Source organism: Eurosta solidaginis, chromosome 4 (assembly GCF_040869045.1).
Source record: "Eurosta solidaginis isolate ZX-2024a chromosome 4, ASM4086904v1, whole genome shotgun sequence".
Lineage (NCBI taxonomy): Eukaryota > Metazoa > Arthropoda > Insecta > Diptera > Tephritidae > Eurosta > Eurosta solidaginis.
The window spans coordinates 193,822,092-193,846,629 of record NC_090322.1 but is presented as its reverse complement, the minus strand read 5'-3'; the positions used below and the strand labels follow the sequence as shown (position 1 = coordinate 193,846,629).

General features: G+C 38.9%; 1 protein-coding gene across 2 annotated transcripts in view; it reads right to left on the bottom strand.

The window, feature by feature from the left end:
• Positions 1-502: 502 nt before the first annotated feature.
• hop (tyrosine-protein kinase hopscotch) overlaps positions 503-24,538 on the bottom strand; it is a 188,161-nt gene continuing 164,125 nt past the window's right edge. The window contains exons 8-15 of one of the 2 annotated variants that reach the window (XR_010953102.1): positions 21,171-21,383; positions 20,963-21,093; positions 20,176-20,866; positions 6,508-6,672; positions 3,931-4,097; positions 3,693-3,860; positions 3,391-3,630; positions 503-1,109 (exon numbers count right to left, since the gene is read on the bottom strand). Coding sequence is in view for 1 of the 2 variants with exons in the window: in XM_067784431.1 (XP_067640532.1) it covers positions 3,483-3,630; positions 3,693-3,860; positions 3,931-4,097; positions 6,508-6,672; positions 20,176-20,866; positions 20,963-21,093; positions 21,171-21,383 (1,683 nt within the window). In the remaining variant the exon portion in view is untranslated. Of the gene's footprint in view, positions 3,631-3,692; positions 3,861-3,930; positions 4,098-6,507; positions 6,673-20,175; positions 20,867-20,962; positions 21,094-21,170; positions 21,384-24,538 lie in introns of both variants that reach the window. The other variant, XM_067784431.1, reaches the window with a different exon arrangement.

The following is a 24,538-nucleotide window of genomic DNA, read 5'->3' as shown; positions in this document are numbered from 1 at the left end:
CGTTTTGACTAAGTGACTTATTAAATGTGCAATTCGTTATTAAATTTTTGCATTTTCTTCTGTTTTATGAAATTATCACATTCTTTAGGTTAAGGCACCAATATTTGATGCCAATAGATATGGTTAAGTAAACATATGGTCATGAATAAGGCATACTGCCTATGTATACTTTGCCAGGGTCTTTATATGGGAAATCTAGTTATTTATGATAGCTCGTTATATGTGACCCGGCTTATGAAAAGGTGGCTTATGACTAAAAAAAAGCAACAGCTGTTAACAGCTCTTTCTCGCAATTTCTTTTTTGAGTCATAAGCAACCTTTTCATAGACCGGGTCACATATGTAAACTTGGCCTTAATAAACACTTTTGTATACTCAACTTTGTGACATGCCTTATATTATTTAAGCTATATAACGCCAGTTGGTTGGAATATTGACCTATAACCGCTGCTGATACGAATGTGTCCTATAATTTGCTTATATAGATTCAATGCAACGGTGGCTGAGAGGAGGCAATAGTTTTTTTTTATTAAATTCTCTAATAAGGACTTTTTTCATCAGCAGGCGAATAGGGCTATATTTCGCTTAGCTACTGATATAGTTTGAACATACATACATATATTACATTAGAATACTAATGAAGAACTTAAATAAGATGTACAAGTAAAAAATACATAAGTATATACATACATATATTGGTCTGAATAATAGGCCACGCCGATGTTTAAATATTAAATCAAATTAAAAAAATCCTGTTGTAAAATTTTCATATTTAAAAGCATTTTAAAGCAAACCTTTTTTTTTATGGCAAATTTAAGTTATGAAACATATTTTATCTTAAGATAAATATATTTTAAAAATCAATTGCAAATCTCAAATTTTTAAAAAATTTTGCAACGCAGTAGAAGTTACTATATTAAATCGTTCAAACGTTATTCCAGTTAGTGTATATGTGTGAGTGTGCTCGATTTCTATCCAACGAAGGACTATTTAAAAGACAGGAAGACCCAAATCTTTCACCAAATTCATATTCGAAATCAGAGCACTTGTTTTTAAATTACAGTTATCGAAATGGCTCTATACACAACTCAAACTGATCCAGAAACGATGCTGAAATAATAAAAATACTGCATAAAATACAAATTCCAACGAGAGAACGACAGAATGACGCCACAAAAGTTTGGTTTCGTTTTATGAAAAAATGCAATACTAACAAAGAATATTTGAATGTTTTAGTTTTGCTCATCTTTTAGTAGACTGCACTTTGATATACAGACCAATTCTAAATATTCTCGCGGATTTTTTTATTCCCGCGGAAAAATTCCTCCAATTCTTTTCTCCGAGGGAGAAGAATAATTGGGGAATAGGAATTTCGAATTTTCGAAGTCAGCTGTTTTGTCAATTGAAATTTCGTTGCGCATTTCTTATTTTGTTTAAAAAATTGAAAAGTTTAATTATTGTTGCGAATTCGTTTGAAATTAAGAAATAAGGTATAAACAATGCACATTATTGCATTTCATGTGGTATTCACTGAAATGAGTAATGAATTGATGCCACAGCAACATCAACAGAGGAGCATAAGAAGAAGACGGCGGGATAACACAAATCCGCCGGAGTTGCCTGCTTTCATTCTGCAAAGAAATTTTCTGGCGGTCACGTCGAGTTGAGTTCGCCTTTCGACATATGCCAAAATCTAATTAAGCCTTCTTAAAAAATCCTTGCGCAATTTCTGGATGGCTGCATCAAATATACAAAGAGCTCTTCCGTTGCTTATGATATACTTTTCGACTTAAAATAAAGAATATTGTGGTTGTTGTATTAACAGTGAGAATATTGTGGTAGAATGTAAATACATATTTTAGCACAAAATTTGTACAAATAAGTGTTCTTTCTTAAAAGAACGAATTTCCTTAAACTATTTTGATGCATTCCCTTTAATTTAACTAGTGAAAAACTCCTATGAAATGGCAAAGAAATCTCCCTCTCCCTCACATTCATAATACCTACTTTTCTCCCATAACCGGTTTCCTCTTTTTCGAACATTGTTCAGAATAGGAGGAAAGTGAGAAGTGAAAAAACTCACAAGGAATACGAGGAATGGGAGAAGGGAAAAAACTCGCACGGAAATTTCGTTTAGAATTGGGCTGATTATGAATGTGAGTGAGAGGGAGATTTCTCTGCCATTTCTTAGGAGTTTTTTCACTTGTTGAATTAAAGATAATGCATCAATATAGTTAAAGGAAATTAGTTCTTTTAAGAAAGAACACTTATTTGTACAAATTTGTGCTAAAATATGTACATTCTACCACAATATTCTCACTGTTACCCTGCAAAAATCGCGAGTCATCCATGCATGCTTGTATGGAGTACTCGCTATGGACCAACCGAGTGCTCCAAAATTAACCACAATTCATACAAAAAATATGGTCCAATTAACATTGCGATGTCCCAGGACTGGCCCATATACTCAACCTCCGCATTACATCAGAGTAATCCATGGAGTACCCACAGTCCAATAAACATCGTGTAGTGATTACAATCGTTAAAAACGAGCAATGATCGGCTTACAATATGTTCGTGGAGAAACACGAGTTGGTCCATTACTGCATTACAGTGGAGCATAATGGTAAGTACTCCAGTGGACCACATGATCCAACGATTTTCGCAGGGTAATATACAAAACAACAACCACAATATGCTTTATTTTAAGTCGAATACTTTTCATAAGCAACGGAAGAGCTCTTGGTATATTTAATGCAGCTATTCAGAAATTGCGCAAGGATTTTTTAAAAAGGCTTAAATAGATTTTGGCATATGGCGAAAGGCGAACTCAACTCGACTTGAACGCCAGAAAATTGCTTTGCTGAATGAAAGCAGCCAACTACGACGGATTTGTGTTATCCCGCCGTCTTCTTCTTCTTATGCTCCTCTGTTGATGTTGCAGTGGCACCAATTCGTTACTCATTTCAGTGAATACCACATGAAATGCAATACTGTGCATTGTTTATATTTTATTTCTTAATTTCAAACAAATTCGCAACAATAATTAAAGTTTTACATTTTTTAAACAAAATAAGAAATGCGCAACGAAATTGCAATTGACGAAACAGCCGACTTCGAAAATTCGAAATTCCTATTCCCCAATTATTCTTCTACCTAGGAGAAAAGAATTGAAGGAATTTTTCCGCGGGAATAAAAAAATCCGCGAGAATATTTAGAATTGGCCTGATATATTATGATCGCCTCCCCACAACAAATTAAAAAAAAAAAATTTCAAATATAAAGTACACGCAACAGGCGCCTATTTTTACATGGAAACTATACAATAAATTATACTTTACTAATCTTTTGCTAGTCATCACAAAGTGAAACACTTAATCACTAAAGTTACCTTCGCTGGGTTTTAAGTAGTAAAAAAAAAAAATCGTGCCGAAATGGTTTTGACATGCATAAAATGTCATACATGTCGTATATACACGTAGTCTAAATAGCTTCTCCTTCTTCATCCATAATTGACCTTATAGCATCAAGTAGTGTGGCAAAAGTAGGACGCGCTTGGGGTTCCGCTTGCCAGCACGGTAGCATGAGTTTGTCATAAACAATTTGTGGACACATATCTGGTTTTTGTAATCTAAAAAAGTTAAAATAAAATCAAATGTAATACTTAAAATACTTGAGTAAATTTGATTCAACCTCTCTCCCGCTTGTAGCCGCTTTAGAAACTCTTCCTGAAGCAATTCTAGTTTAGGGTCCAAATTTGGCATTTCTCCACGTGAAAACGTTTCAAATATCGTTACACCATATGACCACACATCTGATTTTAGAGAAAATTTATTGTATGCTATGGATTCCGGTGAATACCTATAAAGGACACATATATATTACACTTTAAGATTCCCAAATATTATTCGAGTTTCTTTCCACATCTTACCACTTAATGGGCAATTCGCGTTGACTTGCTACCAAATAATAACCATCTGTATTCGCTATTTGCGCCAAACCGAAATCAGATATTTTTACATGATCTTTATCCACCAAAATATTACGAGCTGCCAAATCTCTATGGATTATTTTTTTACTTGCTAAGTAATCCATACCCTACAATTGTGGAAAATTGAAATTTCAATAACTTTTGTAGGAATAATCTGCCCAATTCTAAATATTCCCTCGGAATTTCGTTCTCGCGGATTTTTTTATTCCAGAGGAAAAATTCCTCCAATTCTTTTCTCCTGGGGAGAATAGGGAATAAGAATTTCGAATTTTCAAAGTCAGCTGTTTTGTCAATTGAAATTTCGTTGCGCATTTCTTATTTTGTTTAAAAAAATTGAAAAGTTTAATTATTGTTGCAAATTTGTTTGAAATTAAGAAATAAAATATAAACAATGTACATTATTGCATTTCATGTGGTATTCACTGAAATGAGTAATGAATTGGTGCCACAGCAACATCAACAGAGCAGCATACGGAGAAGAATACGGCGGGATAACACAAATCCGCCGGAGTTGCCTGCTTTCATTCAGCAAAGCAATTTCTGGCGTCCAAGTCGAGTTGAGTTTAAGTCTTCTTAAAAAATCCTTGCGCAATTTCTGGATGACTGCATCAAATATACCAAGAGCTTTTCCGTTGCTTTTGTTATACTTTTCGACTTAAAATAAAGAATATTGTGGTAAAATGTACATATTTTAGCACAAATTTGTACAAGCAAGTGTTCTTTCTTAAAAGAACCAATTTTCTTTAACTATTTTGATGCATTCCCTTGAATTCAACAAGTGAAAAAACTCCTAAGAAATGGCAGAGAAATCTCCCTCTCACTCACATTCATAATACCTACTTTTCTCCCATAACCGGTTTCCGTTTTTTCGAACATTGTTCAGAATAAGAGGAAAGGGAGAAGTGAAAAAACTCACAAGGAATTTTTATTTAGAATTGGGCAGATTATGTTTTATTAGTTGCGAAGGATTGGTAACGGTTATTTCGAATATCCGAATTCTCTGCTACTTTAATGTTACAAATTTGGCGTTTGATCGCTAATTAGCTTGTTTAGTTTATGTATGATACACAAAGTAAATAAAAAAAATCACTTCGAAAAACCGCCGGTGATGAATACTTATAGAGATTTAAGGGCTAATTAAACTTCCTTAACCCTAACGCCATAGTTGTAACCATACCCATATCCATATCCATCTCCAATGTGATCAATTAATGGTACCTTAACCTAAAAATTGTGAAAATTTTATACAAATGAAGAAAACACAAAAAATTACAAACATATTCAACAAAAAATAAGTCTCTTAGTCATAACGTATCCAAAACAATGAATAAAATCTACAAAAAGTTATTAAATTTACCAACTCAAATATTTTTAGGTTATGGATATGGCGAGAACCAAAAACCAATTGGTTGGCTATGGTATGGTTATGGCGTTAGCGTTACGGTATGGCACCATTAATCGATTACGTTGATTTCCATAAGGTAAGTTCGATCAGCTTTTGTATCTGGTTATGGTTATAAATCACCATTAATTGGCCCTTTATCGACATAACTTAAAAAGTGTTCTTCCAAAACTACGGCGGCAACTATGTACATAGCTATTCTTCTGCTTTAGCATGCAGGACCCTCCAATTTGTAAAAGAAAAAAAAAATTGTAAAAGGATTCGCAGAGTAGGTGTGACAGAAATCCCGTTTAAAACAGTTCGAAAATCTTATCGAAATAATTCATAAGTAGTCCCGAAACAATCCTTAAAAGAATCACGAAATAGCCCCAATATTATCCAAAAATAGTCCCTAGAAACTATCCCGATATCAGCACCGAAACTGTTTAATAATGATCATGCCCATGATTCCGAAAGGCTCCCGAAAACTATCCCGAAATTAACCTTAGGTTAGGCTAAGGTAAACTGGCCGATCTGTGAAAATAAACCTTAAGACTCTACCGACATTTTCTGGCCACGAAAACCATGGAAATGATCCCGAAACAGTAAAAAAACACGAAATGCTTATTAAATAGCAACAAAATTATTCCTACAAAAAAACAATATCCAATTAATCGGCAGATAGTCCCGAAATAATCTAGAAATTGTATCTAAATAGTCCCCAAATAATTCCAAAACTATGGCGAAATAATCCGAACCGGTTTCGAAATTGTTCCCGTAATAAAAATGTTTTCGAAATTATTCCGAAATACTCCCGGAATAAAATGGTTACGCAATAATCCTTAAACGTTTCCATAATAATTTCCTTCCTGTATTTATTTCATATGATCCCGAAATTATCCTGAAATGGATTCGAAATGATATGGGAAAAGTCCCAAAATTATCCCGTTACAGTCGCCATTCCTATTCAAAAACAGTTTCGAAATAATCCGATATGATTTCGAGAAAAATTCCGAAATTATGCTGAAATAGACCCGAAACCATCCCGACAACAACCACTAAATGATCCACGTTTAAGCCCGATTAGTTCCGATATAATCTTTAAGTAGTTTTCAAAAACTAATAACAATACATACCTTAGCAATATCATTCACGAAGTGCAATAGCCTCGCGTTGGTCAAATTTGGCCTTTGATATTGCAAGTATTTTTGAAAGGAGCCCCCAGACATATATTCCATGATAATAGAGATAGGTTTATTGACGGAGTATTTGATTTTTACAACGTTCGGATGATTGAGTGACTGAAAAATAAGATTGGAGAGTTAATTAAGTGACTTAAAAAAGAATTTCACTGTGTGATAGCGAAAATGTACCCTTTTGGAGGCGCGCCTCATCAAATTGTAGGTCAAGTCGAGTATACAAGAATCACAAAATGCATATATCTCGGAGCGGTCTTAATTTAGGAATCCGAAGTATGTGAAAAGTATGAGCATGAAGCTCGGCCTAAAATCTTTTCGGAGACTATCGCACCTTGCATTTATTTATTTCTATGCCAAGAGTACTCAGTAAACAAAGCAACTTTGGAAGAAATATTCATATTTTATTTTTTTAAAATCGTCTTTCATATTTAATTTCAACAAAATCATTCTTTATAACTAGTCTTATTGTTTCCGATTTAAATTGGTATGGATGCTTTTTCTCTCTTGAACGCTTTTCTTCAATCATCTCCGCAATGATATTGTGGCGAATATGCTGTTAGTAAATAATCACAACAACAAAAACGGCAACACTTATGTACAAGGCAACGAAGAGATATCTCACACACACAAATGTAGTAATCAGCCGAAGTAGTTACTTACGCATACACACGCATATGGCTATAAGAAAAGCATAAACTACAAACATATGTACATGTATATAGCTGGTAACCAAGAATAAGATAAATTGTTCTCGAACAGATTTTTGCAAAATGACTAGACCTTAGGATAAATGGGTAAACGAGCAAACCGACAGTATAACAGCAGCGCAAGATGAGGAATCAGCGGGATTCAAGGGGTTGTGTAGCGCAACATATAGCTTCTCCAACCCAATTGTCAACCTCACCTTTGAGCGGCGAATCCCGTTTCACTAACAGACGAGGCTCTGGCGACCCCAAGCTCCTCTTGGAACTTGGGGGTGGGGAGGGAGGGATGGCCTGAAGGTTCAATGTGGCCATATAAATCGTTCCCGAGATGGCCGGTCAGCACCTTAATGGTGCTGTGTTATCGGAGCGTATCGGATCTGTATCCGACAAAGGACCATCACATCGATAACACTCCCCAAAGCCTTCGGGGAGTAACCTAATCGCTACAACAGCAACAACATGAGGAATCAGTTTCAGTTTGATTTAAACACGCTTTTGTGAAGTACGCGATAATGAAGTATAATTGTACTATACCCCCGAGTAGGCTAAAAAAGACCATATTGTTCAGTATTGCAATATTGGAGTTATTTATTCGACAGTTCAGCGATCCGAACGTTAGCAGAAGATGCAAAATATCAGGAAATCCCAAACTTCGTTACAATATGTATTCCACCAATGTAAATATTTCGGCATTTGTTTCATTGTTACAACATTGACTCCATGGTATGCCCTGGTTGATGTGTAGAGCCTCTATGTCTTTCATTGGATTTGACGTCGGTGTGCCACATTTTTATGGGTTTCCTTGAAAATTCCTGTTTCGCAACCAATGTTAAGGATCTGCTTCCCCATTTTGAAAGATATGCGTCCAAAATCCGCCATAAACTTACCGACCCTAATCCATAATATAGCACATAAATGACTCCGAAGAGGCATATAAAGCAAATTATGAGCTGTTTATGAGCATAATGGGAGTCTGATCGGACTCCTATTTAGGCTCACATAATGTATAGAGTATCAGACGACCATTCCAAGAAGGGAAATACACTCATTTCGGGCTCCTAAATAAGCTCATAAAGAGTGTAAGTTCTCCGATTTAAGTTTCTTTTATACCACTTTTTTGACTCCAAGTGTTTGCTGGGTACTTAAAGTTTCGAATAAATACTCAGAATCCCCTTTCCATATTGTGGCGAATGGTGGCAATTTCGATGCGTCACTGTGCTGCTAGTAAATAAATGCACAACAACAGCAAATTAAGCAACCACACATATGTGTGTACATGTAAACATCAAGCAGCCACACATACATGCAAACATGGAAGCTAAGAGCGAAAAGATTATTTCACATACACACATGAAGTCATCACTTAAGAGCACAAGTTATTATTACTAACACATACACACGCATATAATTAGAAGACAAAAGTAAATACCAGTCACATAAAGGAGAAATAAATAACCAGCTGTTCTAGAAGGTTGTTCGTGGAAAGTCTAGACCCTTGGAGATTTATGCGACCGATGCAACAGAGAGGGAATTATCAATCAGTTTGATTTTAACACGCTTTTAGTGAAGTACACGAGTATTGTAAAGTACTACTACTACAGTAGAGTAGTAAATAAAGGAGATATTGCTATACTGAATACTTGAATTATTTTTTCGACAGTTCAGCGATTTGATCGATAGCAGAAGGTGCAAAATTATCAGGAATTTTCCAAAATTCGTTACAATTGGTGTCAGAAGTGGGATTGTTGAATAAAGAGGACAAGAAGGACGTGGCCAAGTTGAGTGAGTTGAATATCTAGCAACTGAAGGAGTTGGAGAACCGTGGATTGAATACAACCGGCAATAATTCCGTACTTCAGGCACGACTACAAGAGTTTATGGAGTCGGAAGGAATTAATGTGGAGGGTTATTTCTTTCAATCTAATGGAGAAGAAATTGCGAAGAACGAAACAACTACGAAACATTGATGGGCGTTCTTGAAAGGCGATACGGAAGTGAACACAAGAAGCAAATACACCAAATAGAATTGCAAAACTGTTACCAAAAAGCTAATGAGACTTTGCTTCGGGAGTTGAAAGTTTGGCTCATTTGGAAAATGCTGACGCACCAGTGGAATACACCGAAAGGGTAAAAATTCAGAGCTTTATCAATTTAATACGGGATGTTTAAACAAAGTGAGCGACATACGCAAACCCAAAACCCACATTCGCAGAAACGGTATCACATACGTTGACTCAGGAAACTCTTTATTGAAGTAGAAAGGCCAGACTGGGTAGACACAATTTTGGAAGCACTTAAGGGATCGCGACAGAAAAATGCTAGAGTTATTATTTGTTTCAAATGCAGAAACCCAGGTCATATTGCCCGTAATTGTAGCACCGGGCCTAGTAGTTACAACTTGGCTGGTCGTAAACGCAAAGGCTGAAGGAGATGATCGAATTTCCAAATACACTCAACCGTTTAACTTAAGCGAGTCGGCCGTAATGGGCGAGAGCTGGCTCCCGCAATTGAATACACCAAAATCTCTATCTCGCAAATTGGAAGAAGATCGAGCATTCTTACTGTCGGAGGACATGTGGATGGAAAGGAACGTTTACTGACAAGACGGGCACATCTCATTCCATCATTCGATCCGATTTAGTCACCAAGAAGATAAGACCATTGCATGGAGCAAGATTGCATACAGCCACTGGAGAAGACATCCAGGTTCTAGGAGAAGTAGCGTGTGAAGTCACAACTGGGAACGTCACGGCAGTACACAATTTTATAGTGGCAGAGATTGTTGATGCAATCATAATTAGAGCGGACTTCTTAATCGACCAAGGCATAAAGATCGACATGCAAGGCAAGACGATGCGATATAAGAACATGGATGTGCCACTTAATTTCGGCTACGAGAGAGACTACAGGAGTAAACGAGTGTTGGTGGAGGAGAATCAGCAAATACCACCAAAATCGGAGGCAGTAATCTGGGCAAAGGTTAATGGAGATCGTGGGACGAACAAATTGTGGGTTATCGAGGCAGCAAACAAATCTACACCGAATGCACTTGTAGGAAAAACCATGGCTATGACAAAACATGATGGACGTATCCCGGTAAGAGTACTCAATGAGTTCAAGTCACCACTCAAACTGACTAGAGGAATTACATTGGAAGATGCCAAGAGGCTGAAATAGTAATCAATTGTGAAAAGATCCAGGAAAACGTTTCAACTAGAAGGATGGAAAAATGAGGTTTTGAGTGGACTACCGCAAGTAGAACGACGTCACGAAAAAGGATAGCTACACATTGCCAAGAGTTGACGACACTCTGGACTCGCTATCTGGTACGAAATGGTTGGAGATGGTCTTTGGCAATTTACATGCCTTTTGGACTTTGTAATGCACCAGCTACTTTTGAGAGACTCGTGGATCAGGTTCTGAGAGGACTACATTGGAAAATATGCTTAGTGTACCTAGACAACATCATCGTATAGGGAAAGAACATCTGAAGAAATTGGAGGAGGTTTTCCAAAGATTAACTGGTGCTGGTTTGAAACCTAGTCCCAAAAAGTGTTCTCTGTTCAAGAAGCAAGTTAGTTACTTGGGTCATAAGGTAACGACAGAGGGCATCTGCACTGCGAATGAAAAGATAGAAGCTGAAGGATTGGTCAAGACCACAGAACCTGCATGAATTAAGAAGTTTCCTTGGGCTGTGCACATATTACCGCCGATTTGTACAAAACTTTGCCAGCGTAGCCCGTAGCCTCCACGAGCTTACAAGAAAAAATACAGCTTTTGAATGGAAGAAGGAGCAAGAAGTGGCTTTCCAAACATTGAAAGAGCGATTGTGCATTGCCGCAATGTTGGCATAACCGATTCCAGGAGCAACGTTTATTCTAGATACAGATGCGAGTGGATATGCTATAGGAGGCGTTTTATTACAACTGGTCGGGACAGGACAAGGTAGTTGCATATTACAGCCGATCAATTGGGAAGCCAGAGAGGAAATATTGCGTTACACGAAGAAAGCAGTTGGCATTGGTAGAGTGCATTAAACATTTTCACAAGTACCTCTACGTGCAGCGATTCCGCGTCAGGACAGATCACGTAGCGTTAAAATGGCTCTTGCAGTTCCGTAATCCAGAAGGACAATTGGCACGGTGGATCGAGCGACTACAAATCTATGACTTTTCCATTGAGCATCGAAAAGGTAGTACCCATGGGAATGCCGATGCAATGTCACGAAGACAATGTAATTTGGAATGTAAACCCTGTTCGAAAGCTGAGGCTAAGGAAGACATCATAGATGTCCGGCTTATGACTATAACGTGTTCGGATGAATGGTACATGGAACAACCAAGGAAGTATCAGCTAGAAGATACAGATCTGCCAAATGTTATGCAAGGGCTCGAACGAAACGAAAGACCAAGTAAAGAGATGTCAGCAGAGAGTCCTATTGCGAATTCATATTGGGCCCAGTGGAACAGTTTACAATTGATATCCGGTTGCTGCACCAAATATGGGATAGTGAGGATGGTCAATGCAAGAAGAAACTGATAGTTGTTCCCAAGAAAAGGATTCCTGACGTTCTCAGTTAGGTACATAACGGTCCAAGTGGAGGTCATCTTGGAATTACAAGGACGTTCGAGAAAATTAAGCAAAGATTCTATTGGGTTGGCTGCCGTCAGTCGGTCACTGAGTAGATTGCCAACTGCGAGGTTTGCAGCAGAGCGAAAGGGCCAAAAACACGTAGTCATGGCCAGATGAGGCAATATATTTCCGGTACACCATTTGAAAGGATTGCCATGGATGTCGCAGCAAATGGCCAGAGGTATACCCAATCCCAAATCAAGAAGCGGAGACAGTAGCAGACGTGTTTATAAACAATTGGGTTGCAAGGTACCAATGGTGTACCAATGGAGTTACATTCTGACCAAGACAGGAATTTTTAAACAGCTGTGTTCCAAGAAATGTGTGTTGGGCATTCGAAAAACACGGACTGCATTGCATCCCAGTCCGATGGTCAAGTTCCATAAAGAGTGGGATACACATATATCCTTATATTCTTGATGGCTAACCGATTGGCAGTGCATGGGATAACGCGTCAAACCACTGCAAAGGTAATTTTTGGCAATGACCTTCGACTGCCAGCTGGTTTGAAGTTTGGAATAAGTGCCGATGCGGAAAGAAATGCCAGGAAATCCACTGGTGTCTTGGAGGAAGAGATGCGGGAAATACACGAACTTGTAAGACATGGAACGAGGATTATGAGTGAAAAGATGAAAGCCAGATACGATGAAGCAATTAATTCGTACGGTTTTCTGGAAGGAGATTTGGTGTTGTATACAACCCACACCGAAAAAAAGGTTTGTCCCCGAAGTTTCAATGTAACTGGTAAGGCTCATACAAAGTTATAAAACGAATCAACGATGTAGTTTACCGCATACAAACCATTGGCAAACCACGAAACAAAATGAAAGTGGTTCATTTGGAAAGGTATTTGCATCACTATGCTGTTAGTAAATAATCACAACACCAAATACAGCAAGCAACCACACTTATATACAAGAACACACATAACCAGCAGCTCGAAGTGAGGAGATATCTCACATACACACATGTAGTCATCAGTTAAGAGCAGAAGTTTTTACTCACATATACACACGCATATAGCTAAATAACCAAGTATGCGATAGAACTCTTCCATCTTCGTGAAAAGTCTAGACCTTGGAAGAAATATGCGCACGACGCAACAGAGTGTATAAAAGCAGCGCAACCTGAGGAATATCTACTCAGTTTTATTTAAACACGCTATTAGCTGAGAAGTGAAGTATAATTGTACTACTCCCAAAGAAGTCTAAATAAAGAAATTTTTTCAATACTGAATAACGTTAGCAGAAGGTGTATAATTATCAGAAATTCCTAAAATTCGTTACAATATGTATGTATACTCAGGGCAATATTTAAATTCGCAAAATGCTCGCACTCATATTTTACACATCTAGAACAGCTAAATATGAATAAACAAAAATTTACGCAATATTGCAGTCTAATTTTGTCAAAAAATGTACAAATGATATTTCGCACAAAACAATTTATTTTTCAATTAAGAAAGGATTTGGTAATTTTCGCGCGCATGTGATGCATGCTTAAAGAGAACATACGAAACTACATACATATTGTGGCGAATATTAGCATCACTATGCTGTTAGTAAATAATCACAACAACAAAAACGGCAACACTTATGTACAAGAAGAGATATCTCTAACACACACACATGTAATAATCAGCCGAAGTAGTTGCTCACACATACACACGCATATGGCTATAAGAAAAGCATAAACTACAAATATACATGTATACAACTGGTAACCAAGTGAGATACAATTGTTCTCCAACAGACTTTCGCGAAATGACTAGACCTTGGGAGTAATTAAATATAAAAAAAAAATAAATGTAAGGCGCGATAACCTCCGAAGAGATCTAAGGCCGAGCTCTCTTCCAATTTGCGTCGTGCTGCTCTTGATTTTCCCTACAAATTGGCCAGACGGGACCTACATGTTTTATGCCGACTCCGAACCGCTTGCCAAACATTGCCGAGGGGCGACCCCGCTTAGAAAAATTTTCTTGTAATTGAAAAACCTTATTTCTAAAATTTTGATGTTGCTTGGCCTGGGGTGTGAACCCAGGGCAGACGGTGTGGTAGGCGGAGCACGCTACCATCACACCACAGTGGCCGCTACGTTTTTGTGAAGTACGTGATATTGAAGTATAATTGTACTACTCCTAAAGTAGTATAATAAAGTCCATTTGGCAATACAATATTGGAGTTATTTATTCGACAGTTCAGAGATTCGAACATTACCAGAAGGTGTATAAATTTTAAGAAATCCCCAGAATTCGTTACAATATATACAGTGCGGCAATGCGAAATTGGCAAAATTACTCAATAAACGTATGAAACAACATTCACTATTTCCTCGTCCTGCTCGTTCCTCTTTCCGATGACACATAATTATTATCATAGACCAATTAGAAATAGAATAATAAACTAATACATAATTCAACATACGAAAAGGGTTTTTGCCCCTTACTTCATATTTTGAGTCTATTGGAAATTTTGAATATTCAGTTTTGTGTACTCGACTACAACTTGATATGTGCCTCGCAAAAAGCCTTTTGATTTTTTTATTTTGTTAGTGTTATCAATCATGCAGGGATCAAAACGTAACATTATACAGCTCGTCACGTAAAATTTTGAATTTTGGATTATACATATTTGTCTCTTCCCGGTGTAACCGAAAAAGTCACTTCTTTCGAGTTTGAGTTAGTACGCGATTCGATATCTGTAATTGTTAAAATTTCCAGAAAATAGCAATCCAATATTTTTACTTTTGCAACGCAAACAATGATATTATAAAAGAAAAAGTAATTTTTGCAAATTTTGACAAACACTTAAAGGCGGGTTTTCTCGAAAACAGCTGACTTTTTTGGCTATGCCAAATAGTGAAAGATATAGTAGCTGTACATAAACGTTGGATTGATAATTTATTAAAATTTGTATTAGAAATTCGGAACTTTCGCATGAAATTTAATTTAAAATCAACTAGAGTCAGCACTCTTCCTATCTTCCTATCTCGGGTGTCATTTCGAAAACACCCCGTCTCATAAAAGTTTGAATAACGCCCTATTTCAAAATTGGTTTCAAAAGCGCCCTATCTAAGAATTCAGTTGAAGAACACACTACTTCAGAAATTGCTTCAAAAACGCCTATCTGAGCTCAAATTCAATACATTTTGACATTAGCTGGCGCGTTTATAAAAAAATTCTGAGCTAGGGCCATGATGGAATGACAGAAGGTGATGGATGTAAGCAATTTATCGCTCTAACGCTGTCATCTTGAACGCCCTTAGAAATAAGAATGTTGTGGCTTTATAAAACTACTTTTTTATGCAGAAGAAAAAATGTATGTAAAACTATGCAAATGGTTTTTTCTGAAAAAATATACAACGGCATCACTTTTTTCTCAAGTTCCGTTTTGTGTTGACCTTTATATGATTCAAACGTGTGACAATTCTCTCATATTTTTCTGCATTAAATGATGGCAAGATGTTGCAATATTAATATAAAATCGATGATTAATGTTTTAAATATATTTTTGCAGGTTTCCTTATAGATTTTGCGGTAATTCTTTAATTTAGCTCACAACTACTAAAACTCGTCCAAAAATATCGTGAGTGGTGTCCAAAGACGCGCTTTAGACCCAGGACCACGAATCGGAATTGCGTTTACTGGCTACAAATGCATTATCTTGCATCGGGTTTTCTAAAATGATCGGCTAACCGCATTTGTCCCCTGAGATAGCTTCCTAGAATCTATGAAGATCATCTTCGCTGCCCTTCCCACTTCAGCCAACGTGATCTTCAAAATAAGAAACTCAACATTGAGATCAACACTGCGATATGCTCTCGCGGAAATTTATGTGCTTGTTTCGGAAAGATAGGCGTCCCCATTTGGCTCATCAACCTTCTTGGCTGTGAGGAAGTTATCAACGAATGTTTTCTACCTGTATCTGTTCAGCTGAATCAAATCCATATATATTCCTACCTTTGTCTGTAGCGAAAGTGCTAAACACCGTACTGTTGCCTCACTAAATCACGAACTAATAATGACCGAATCAAAATGCCAGCACATTCCTTCTTGTTCAAAAGTGCTTAATATACTCTGTTACGGTTTAACTCAAACCGTTTAGTTAGGTCAATATACCTGCTGATGTCCTTTATAGGGCATTTTGATTCCGCCCTTTAATCAGGTGGCACAAACTCATTGAAGGGCCAAGTTTACTTCGTGCGCCGTTTCTGCCTCAGAAATGTCTAACGAAACATCGGCGCGTGCTAACCCATCCACTTTTTCATTGCCGTCAATATTCCTGTGATCGAGTAACCCAGTGAGTGTAATAGGTGCAAAATTTTCTGCTTCAGGTATCGCCCTCTTATATCTATCGCCGGCTGCCCAAATATATGGATATCTCACCGCTTGTATGATTCTCTAATGGGATATTACACGTGATCTCTAAGCCAAGTAGCTTTTATTTTGTTGTTCTTTTAATGTTGTTTTATGTGGCAGATCCCACGCCCATTACATTATGTCTTTGAATAGTAATCCGATTGATCTATAATTCAGCCCCCATGGTGCCATTTTCCAGGTGAATGACGATCTGAGGCTTTTCTACTTTTGTGGAGGGGCTGTTATGACCTACAAAGATCAGCTTGCTCATATCAAATCGTTCCCGAGATGGTCGTGCTAGTACCTTAATGGTACTAGTTACCTAAACGTACCGGAACTACATCCTGCAAAGGATAGTATTCCCAAAAACCTTCGGGGAATGTCTTAATCATTAAAACAACAACAACTTTCGCTATATAATGTAGACGTAGTGCTAGTATAACAACGCTTCTCCTCTAATTAGCGTTGTACTTCTATTTAATTTTTCCTACAAATAGGTAGGACGGCACCATCAATTTTTTTTCAATGTCGACTCCGCACAGCAGCTTGCAAGGCAGATGAGCTTTCACTTAGAAGCTTTCCTTTGCAGAAATACACTCGGAGTATTTGCTAATTCACTGCCGAGGGGCGACCCCGTTTAGCGCAACTTTTTTCTAATAGAAAAAACTTGTTTCCAAACTTCTCCTAGGATCTACCTACCTTGGCACTGAACATCATGCTGAACATATACCCAGTAGATATTGCGGGAAAGGCGGCCGGGGCAAGGTCGTTGGTCAGGCTTCGTGATATGGGATATGGACTTTCTGACCGCGGACACTTTAGCCTTCTTACCAGTTTCGACTTTATCCCGGACAGAACGGACTATTGTATGCCGATAACTGCTCCCTATACAACCTTCACCCCAGTCATTCCAGAGAGAGAGTGGGGAAGAGGAATTATCTGGGGCATGGGACCGGTTAACTTGTTCACGGATGGGTCGAAGCTGGATGGAAAAGTTGGTGGGGGGGTCTGGGAGTGCCTGACCTCGCTTGCGATTGTATCGAATTATTTTACAATTAAGATTATCTGCGTCCCGGGCCATAGTGATATCACGGGTAACTGTCAAGCGGATCTCTTAGCCCGCATGGGTACAACTGAACCTGATGAAGATGGCTGTAGGGATTTCGGGATCCCGCTGGCCACCTGTGGATTGCTCCTCCATAGCTGGGCCTCGAGTCAGCTCAGCAAACGTTGGGCGGACACCACGTCTTGCAGGGTAGCAAGATCTTTCTGGCCGAAAGTGGATGGCAGGAGGTCTGCTGAAATAATTAGGTTCACTAAGGCTCACCTAAAAATGGTCATTGGGGTTTTGGCAGGGCACTGTCCCATGGGTATCCATGCGGTACGTCTCAATATACTGGAAACTCCATCCTGCTGCAGCTGTATGGAGGATGATGAGGTGGAATCACCAAATCACTTTATGCTTGATTGACCAGCATTTGCCAGAACTAGGCGAAAGTACTTCGGTCGCGACTCACTTGGATCTCCCGAGGATTTATCCAAAGTTGAGATCGGTATCATTCGGAGCTTTATCGTTACTACCCAACGATTCTCTAAGTAGCTAGATCTAAGTCACCGTTATTTTTGGTGTATGTGGTATCACAACGGACCTTCGTGTTTTCCAAGTGAGCTATCCTTATCAGGTCAGCTACCACCTAACCTATCCTATCCTATCTCCTAGGATCTCCAGTGTGGTAGGCGGAGTAAGCTACCACCACACCACTGCGCCGCGATTGTAGCAGCTCGCTTGATATCTTTAACGACAGCAAAAGATAGATGTGTGGGCCGGTGACCGATGCTCCCTTTAGCTGCGGACTTCCTGGCTACAGTTGGCCTGTGCGTCACATTGAGGGTAGGTGACAAACAATAGATCTTCTTACATCCGAATCATCTAAGGTTAATGTGTCAAATTTAGAACCTCAACATCCCATCAATTTTATAGACCTGTTGCCTTTTTGGTCCTACTGTTGTGTGTGGTTTAATTTTTTTTTTCACTCAAAATGTAATATAACAAAAATTGCTTTCGTTAATACTGCAGGAGAAGAGTTCTAAAATAGGTCCAAAAATATCGGGAGATAGGATCCATAATCATGCGCCGATCACTTATCTGAAACTATTTTTTGACGAAATGCTTGACCGTGTATTAACATCCACCCCTGTCCTAGAGAAATTGATAAGCTGCAAACGTTTCAAATAGAATAAAGCATACTTTATTTCATGATTTTTACCATAAAATTCTGCACATTCCACCTGTAGACCTGGTAGCAAACAACATAGCATTAACAACCGCAACCAGGCTCGGTGCCTCGGGGCTGCTTGAGCGCCGACCATATGGCCATAGTAGTATAGCGTCATCAATAACAAGACGAACAGACTATCTGATTCCCTATCTGCGCTTCGACGGAGATCTTAAGGCCACAATAGAGGTGGACGGTTGGCGTAAGGGTGCGCAAATGGCGGACGAGGCGATACATGTGTACACAGATGGTTCCAAAGTAGTGGAAGGAGTAGGGTCTGCGGTATACTGTGCTGATCCGGAAATAAGCAGATCATACAGGCTGCCGGATTACTGTAGCGTTTTCCAAGCGGAAATATTAGCCGTAACCAAAGCAGTAGAAACCCTGGAAGAGAATAGCTTAAGCTGCAACCGTGTTAACTTTTATATTGACAGTCAAGCAGCAATTAAGGCAATAATCTCGCATAGCACAGCATCTAAATGCGTGTTAGAGTGTAAGCAGTCCCTGGAGAGAACCGTGACAGGGAGAAGCATACATCTATATTGGGTCCCAGGGCATATGGGAATAGATGGGAATGAAAAAGCGGATGAACTAGCTAAAAAGGCAGCATCCCTTGAAGCTTGCTCCGTAGACGTCCCAATTAGACTGGGCGAAATTAAGCGAAGGCGAGAGGTGCACATGATCGACCAAGCAGGAAAGGCGTGGGTTCAAGCGCGGGGATGTAAAGTGTCGAAGATTATGTGCAGGTCTTACAACCTTAGACTAACAAAGTTGCTTATATCATTAAAAAGAGAGGACTGTAGACTCATGACGGGTATTCTGATTGGACACTGCCTTCTGGTGTCACATGCCTTTAAATTAGGCTTGGTCAGTGATAGCAGATGTAGAAGGTGCGGGCTGGAGGAAGAAACGATCGAGCACGTTCTGCGCTCTTGCCCTGCGCTTGCCAGGCTAAGACTCCAGCTATTAGAAGTGATACAGCTGTCAGATCTAGAAGCAGCAAGTGGCTTAAGTCCTAGGAAGCTTCTAGTATTTGCCAAGAGGACGGAGTTATTTTATAACATAGGTCCTGGTTTTTGATAGGGTTTTTCAGTTTGGTCGTTAAAACAAACTTCTGGTAACACTACGGACTCAACCAATATATGTGAGGTCCTCATGGACCGGCCAGTTCAACCTAACCTAACCATAAAATTGCACTAAATTCAAGTTACATACACTGCTTTCTGTATTCTATCATTATTGAAAATGAATGAATTTAGGTACTATTTTATGTCCTCTTTCTCCTTTACTTCCAAAATACAACCTGGAGCTAATGGCGGTCGATATGACAGCTGTCAAATCTTCCTCCACCATCTATCATTACATTAACAGCTAGGGCGTTCTACAACCTAGTTCTGAGATAGAGCCTTTTTGAAAGAAGTTTTGAAGTTGGGCGTTATTCAAACATTTTCTGATATAGGGCGTTTTCGTAACGGCATTCGAAATATGGTGATATTCTACGATACAGTCGAAATGCTATATGGCCTTTTTTTGATTATATTAATAAAAAAAAGTCCCGCCTTGTTTACTATTATCATACAATCCCATTAAACTTATACAACAACGATTGGATCCCATTTTTTAATTAGTAGTGTACCTGCATTATTTTTATTTCACGCAAGAAATCTTTAGGATTTGCCGCAGGTCCAGTTTTTAAAGATTTCACCGCTACTTCTTCAGGTGGTTTATTTGGGTCGTTATATTGTAGCTCACCCAAATGCACTGTTCCATAATGACCTTCGCCTATTTGCTGATGTATAATAACTTTACCTACTGAAAGTGTTAAAACCCATTGCGTATCGTCATAGGGGCGATTATGTGCCATACCAAACGGTTGAAACCGTTGATGTTGTGGTTGAGGTGTTGTTGTATAAACTGATAATGTATCATCACCGCTATCATATGGAAAACTCTCATCAGAGGGTTCAGTAACAACAGATTCATAATTAGATATAAGTTTTTCATTGATGGCGCATATTCTTGCGAAAATTTCTTGAGAACGAAAACGTTTGGTTGCATCTAAATTCCAACCATCTAACATAGTATAATAAATAGCTTCTGGACAATTTTCGCTTGGTTTTGGCAGTATGCCACCAGTTTGCGAACGATTCATTTGTAGTTTTTCCGCGACCTTATTTGGTTTGCCTACGCAATTTAGCTCTTCTAAAGGTGGTTTACCGTAGGCGAAAATTTCCCAAGTTGTAGTGGCGAATGCCCATACATCAGCGTATGGATCACCATGAACGCTATTGAGATTATTATAAAGTTCTTGTGGAATCCATGGTAAACTAGGAAATAAATACAAAAATTTTAGCAAAATCTATTGAATTCAGTAGCAAGGCGAATCTATCCGAATTCGCCCTGTTCAGTATATAACTACATACTCTTCATAAGTGTATGTACGACGCAACCCAGGATCACCAATTTTCGCCTTGATCAGATTAGATTTTTGTTCAAATTTCGTTACGAATAAATTCGAACAACGTATAAACCCATGATATATTTCTTTTTCAATCTGTTATTAAAAAGATGTTATACATATATTAATTAAAATACAATTATAATACTTATTTTCTTTTTTTATCTTCTTACCAGGTAGACGATGCCTCTGACCAAATCAGAAAATATAGATAATAACATTTTGAGTGAGATTTTGTCTTTATGATTTCGTAGAAATTCATCAAGCGGGCCATAAGGGGAATACTCCATTACCATTGTATAGGGAATAGTTAACGTTAAACCATGCAGTTTAAGAAATTGTGCGGAAAATATTTGACTACATTTACTTGATAAATCCGTGAATTCCTATGAAGGAAAAATTTGAAATTAAATACGAAACATTTAATCAGGTAATATACAAGGTATCCTATTCAACGTATGTATGTTCCGTTGTGGATAAGTGTGATATCTTAAGGGCTTATTAAACTTCTTTAACCCTAACGCCATAGTCGTAACTATACCCATATCCATCACCATATCCAATGTGATCGATTAATGGTGCCTTAACCTAAAAATCGTGAAAATTTCATAAAAATGAAGAAAACGTAAAAAATTACAAACATATTCCACAAAAAATAAGCCTCTTAGTCATAACGTATCCAAAACAATGAATAAAATCTACAAAAGTTTATTAAATTCACCAACTCAAACATTTTTAGGTTATGGATATGGCGAGAAACCAAAAACCAATTGGTTGACTATGGTATGGTTATTGCGTTAGTGTTATGGTATGGCACCATTAATCGGTTACATTGATTTACATAAAGTAGGTTCGATCAGCTGTTTAATCTGATTATGGTTTTATGGTTATAAGTCACCATTAATTGGCCCTTTAAGCATAAGTAGACATCAAAATAACATATATAACTGATCATATGATTTTTAAAGTAACTACCATGGTCTCATACTGTATCTCTTTCTCCCACACACTTAAGATAGCCGACTGTATGCGTCGTCATATTTAACATCAGGCAGTTGACGAATAAGATATCTCACTTGTTTTGTACACAATGGTATGTTCTATGATTCTAAACCCGTCAAATTTGCTTTGTTCTTATTTCTCATATAAATTGTTCAAATAAATTTGAACATGTTTTTAAAATGTATCCATTGTGAATTCATACACGTGGCGAATGTTTGAAAAAAAAAAACGTTCACAATAGTAAACGACCTGGATCACCTGTTAAATCGCTGTTCGATTACTTCAATCAATTGCGAATAGTGTTTTTCAAAAAATTTTTAAGACGACTGGTACATTGCGTTATTTACATATTTTAAAATATTAGCAACATTTTTAAAATTAATATTAGTTTGTAGTCTCACTTTCTGTGGATACATTTGAAATAAAAGTTGGTTTGAAACACAAATGAACAATTCATGGCACTTCAATTTCTTAACCGCGAGCAAAAACAAACCTTTCTTCCATTCCCTGGTCATTCGCGACAGCCGTTCTCCCTGTCAGCAATTATTTGACAGGTAGGTATGGAGGGTGGGGCCGTGTGTAGAAGTCCACGAAAGTGGGGAAAGCTTCTGACCGCCATTCACCTGGGAATGGCCAGAGCGATTCTTTTGCATGCGGTTCAAGCAGCTCACTACTGCCGGTCGCTTGCGGCCAAGTATCCTCTGGGTAGCCGCTAAACATCCATTTAGCGGTGAGCTAATGTGAGAAGGCGACAACCTGGCTAGGCCACTCTGACATAATCGGTTTAAGGGCTAGCCGGGGGAGATCTCATCGGCAGCATCTGTACACATCTAGGTGCGGCTGCAAGCGGGCGTCTGTCTTGGAGCAAGCGGCTCGCTATATAAACGTGCCAAGTAACATTTTCACCCCCGCTGAGCGGGTTGTGCGCTGGGCTTGGGACCCGCCACGTAAAACCATACCCCAATGAAATATAACAACAAGCCTCGGATAAATACACTGTCTATTGATGACGACCATGGCAACCGTTTGAAGGACAATGAATTGAGGGCATGCACCTGGAAGGCAAGCAAGGAATAAAGAAGATCAAAAATTGTGACATATATTGGAGTGGCCATACGAATAAGCGCAGTTTCGGCGTCGGATTCGTGGTGGGAGAGAGACTTTGTCGCCAAGTTCAGGAGTTCCCACCTGTGGACGAACGTCTCGCCGCTATCCGAATAAAACCAAAATTTTTTAATATATCATTCATCTGCGCCCATGCGCCGATAGAGGAGAAAAACGATGAGGTGAAAGACACTTCTTATGAACAATTAGAACGCACATACGAGCGCTGCCCCCGTCACGATATAAAAGTCGTGCTTGGTGACTTTAACGCCAGGGTGGGCGAAGAAGGTGTTTTTGGCCCTACAGTCGGAAAGTTCAGCCTACACAATGAAACTTCTCCCAACGGACTGAGGCTGATTGACTTTGCCGGTGCTCGAAACATGGTCATATCCAGCACGAGGTTTATGCATAAAAAGATACATCCAGCTACATGGATGTCTCCTGATCGAAATACTCGCAATCAGATCGATCACGTTGTGATAGACGGACGGCATGCCTCCAGTGTTTTAGATGTGGGCACGATCCGAGGACCTAACATCGACTCGGACCATTATCTCGTTGCAGCCAAAAACGCACCCGCCTCAACGCGGCTAAAACCAAGGAAAAAAAAACACAAGGGAAGCTAGACGTCGAAAAGCTTCAATCACAACAGACTGCCAATGATTTCGCAACTCGACTCTCACACCTGCTCTCTGAGAGCACAACTCATCCTGAAGGAATACAGGAGCAGTGGGAGCATATTTCCAAAGCACTTCGTACTGCCGCCGAGGAAAAAATTGGTTACCGGCGACCACGAAAAAATAACTGGTACGATGAAGAATGCCTGAAAGAAAAGACGCTGCCTACAGGGCTACGTTAAAAGCGAGCGCGACAAGAGGAGTGTGTGAACGCTATCGTGAGTTGAAAAAGGAAGCGAGACACCTTTTCAGGAAGAAAAAGCAGAAGCAGAAAGACGTGAGTGCGAGGAGCTTGAGCTGCTAGCCACCAGGAATAACGCCCGAAAATTTTACCAAAAAATACGGCGACAGACGGAAGGTTTTAAGACCGGGGCAAACTCCTGTAGGAACGAAAACGGCGACCTTGTAACTGATGTCCAGAGAGTGCTTAGATTATGGAGGGAACACTTCTCTGTTCTCCTAAATGGAGGCCGCAATTCACCGCGCAGAGATGAAGAACCCGATCCCGCCATCGATGATAATGGAATATATGTCCCCCCGCCCGATTATGACGAAGTTAGAATAGCAATAACCAGATTGAAAAACAACAAGGCCGTGGGCGCTGATGGATTGCCTACGGAGCTATTCAAGTAACGCGGCGAGGAGTTGGTAAGGTGCATGCAGCAGCTTCTTAGCAAAATATGGGCGGAAGAGTGCATGCCCGACGGTTGGAATCTAAGTGTTCTTTGCCCAGTCCACAAGAAGGGGGATACTGCAAA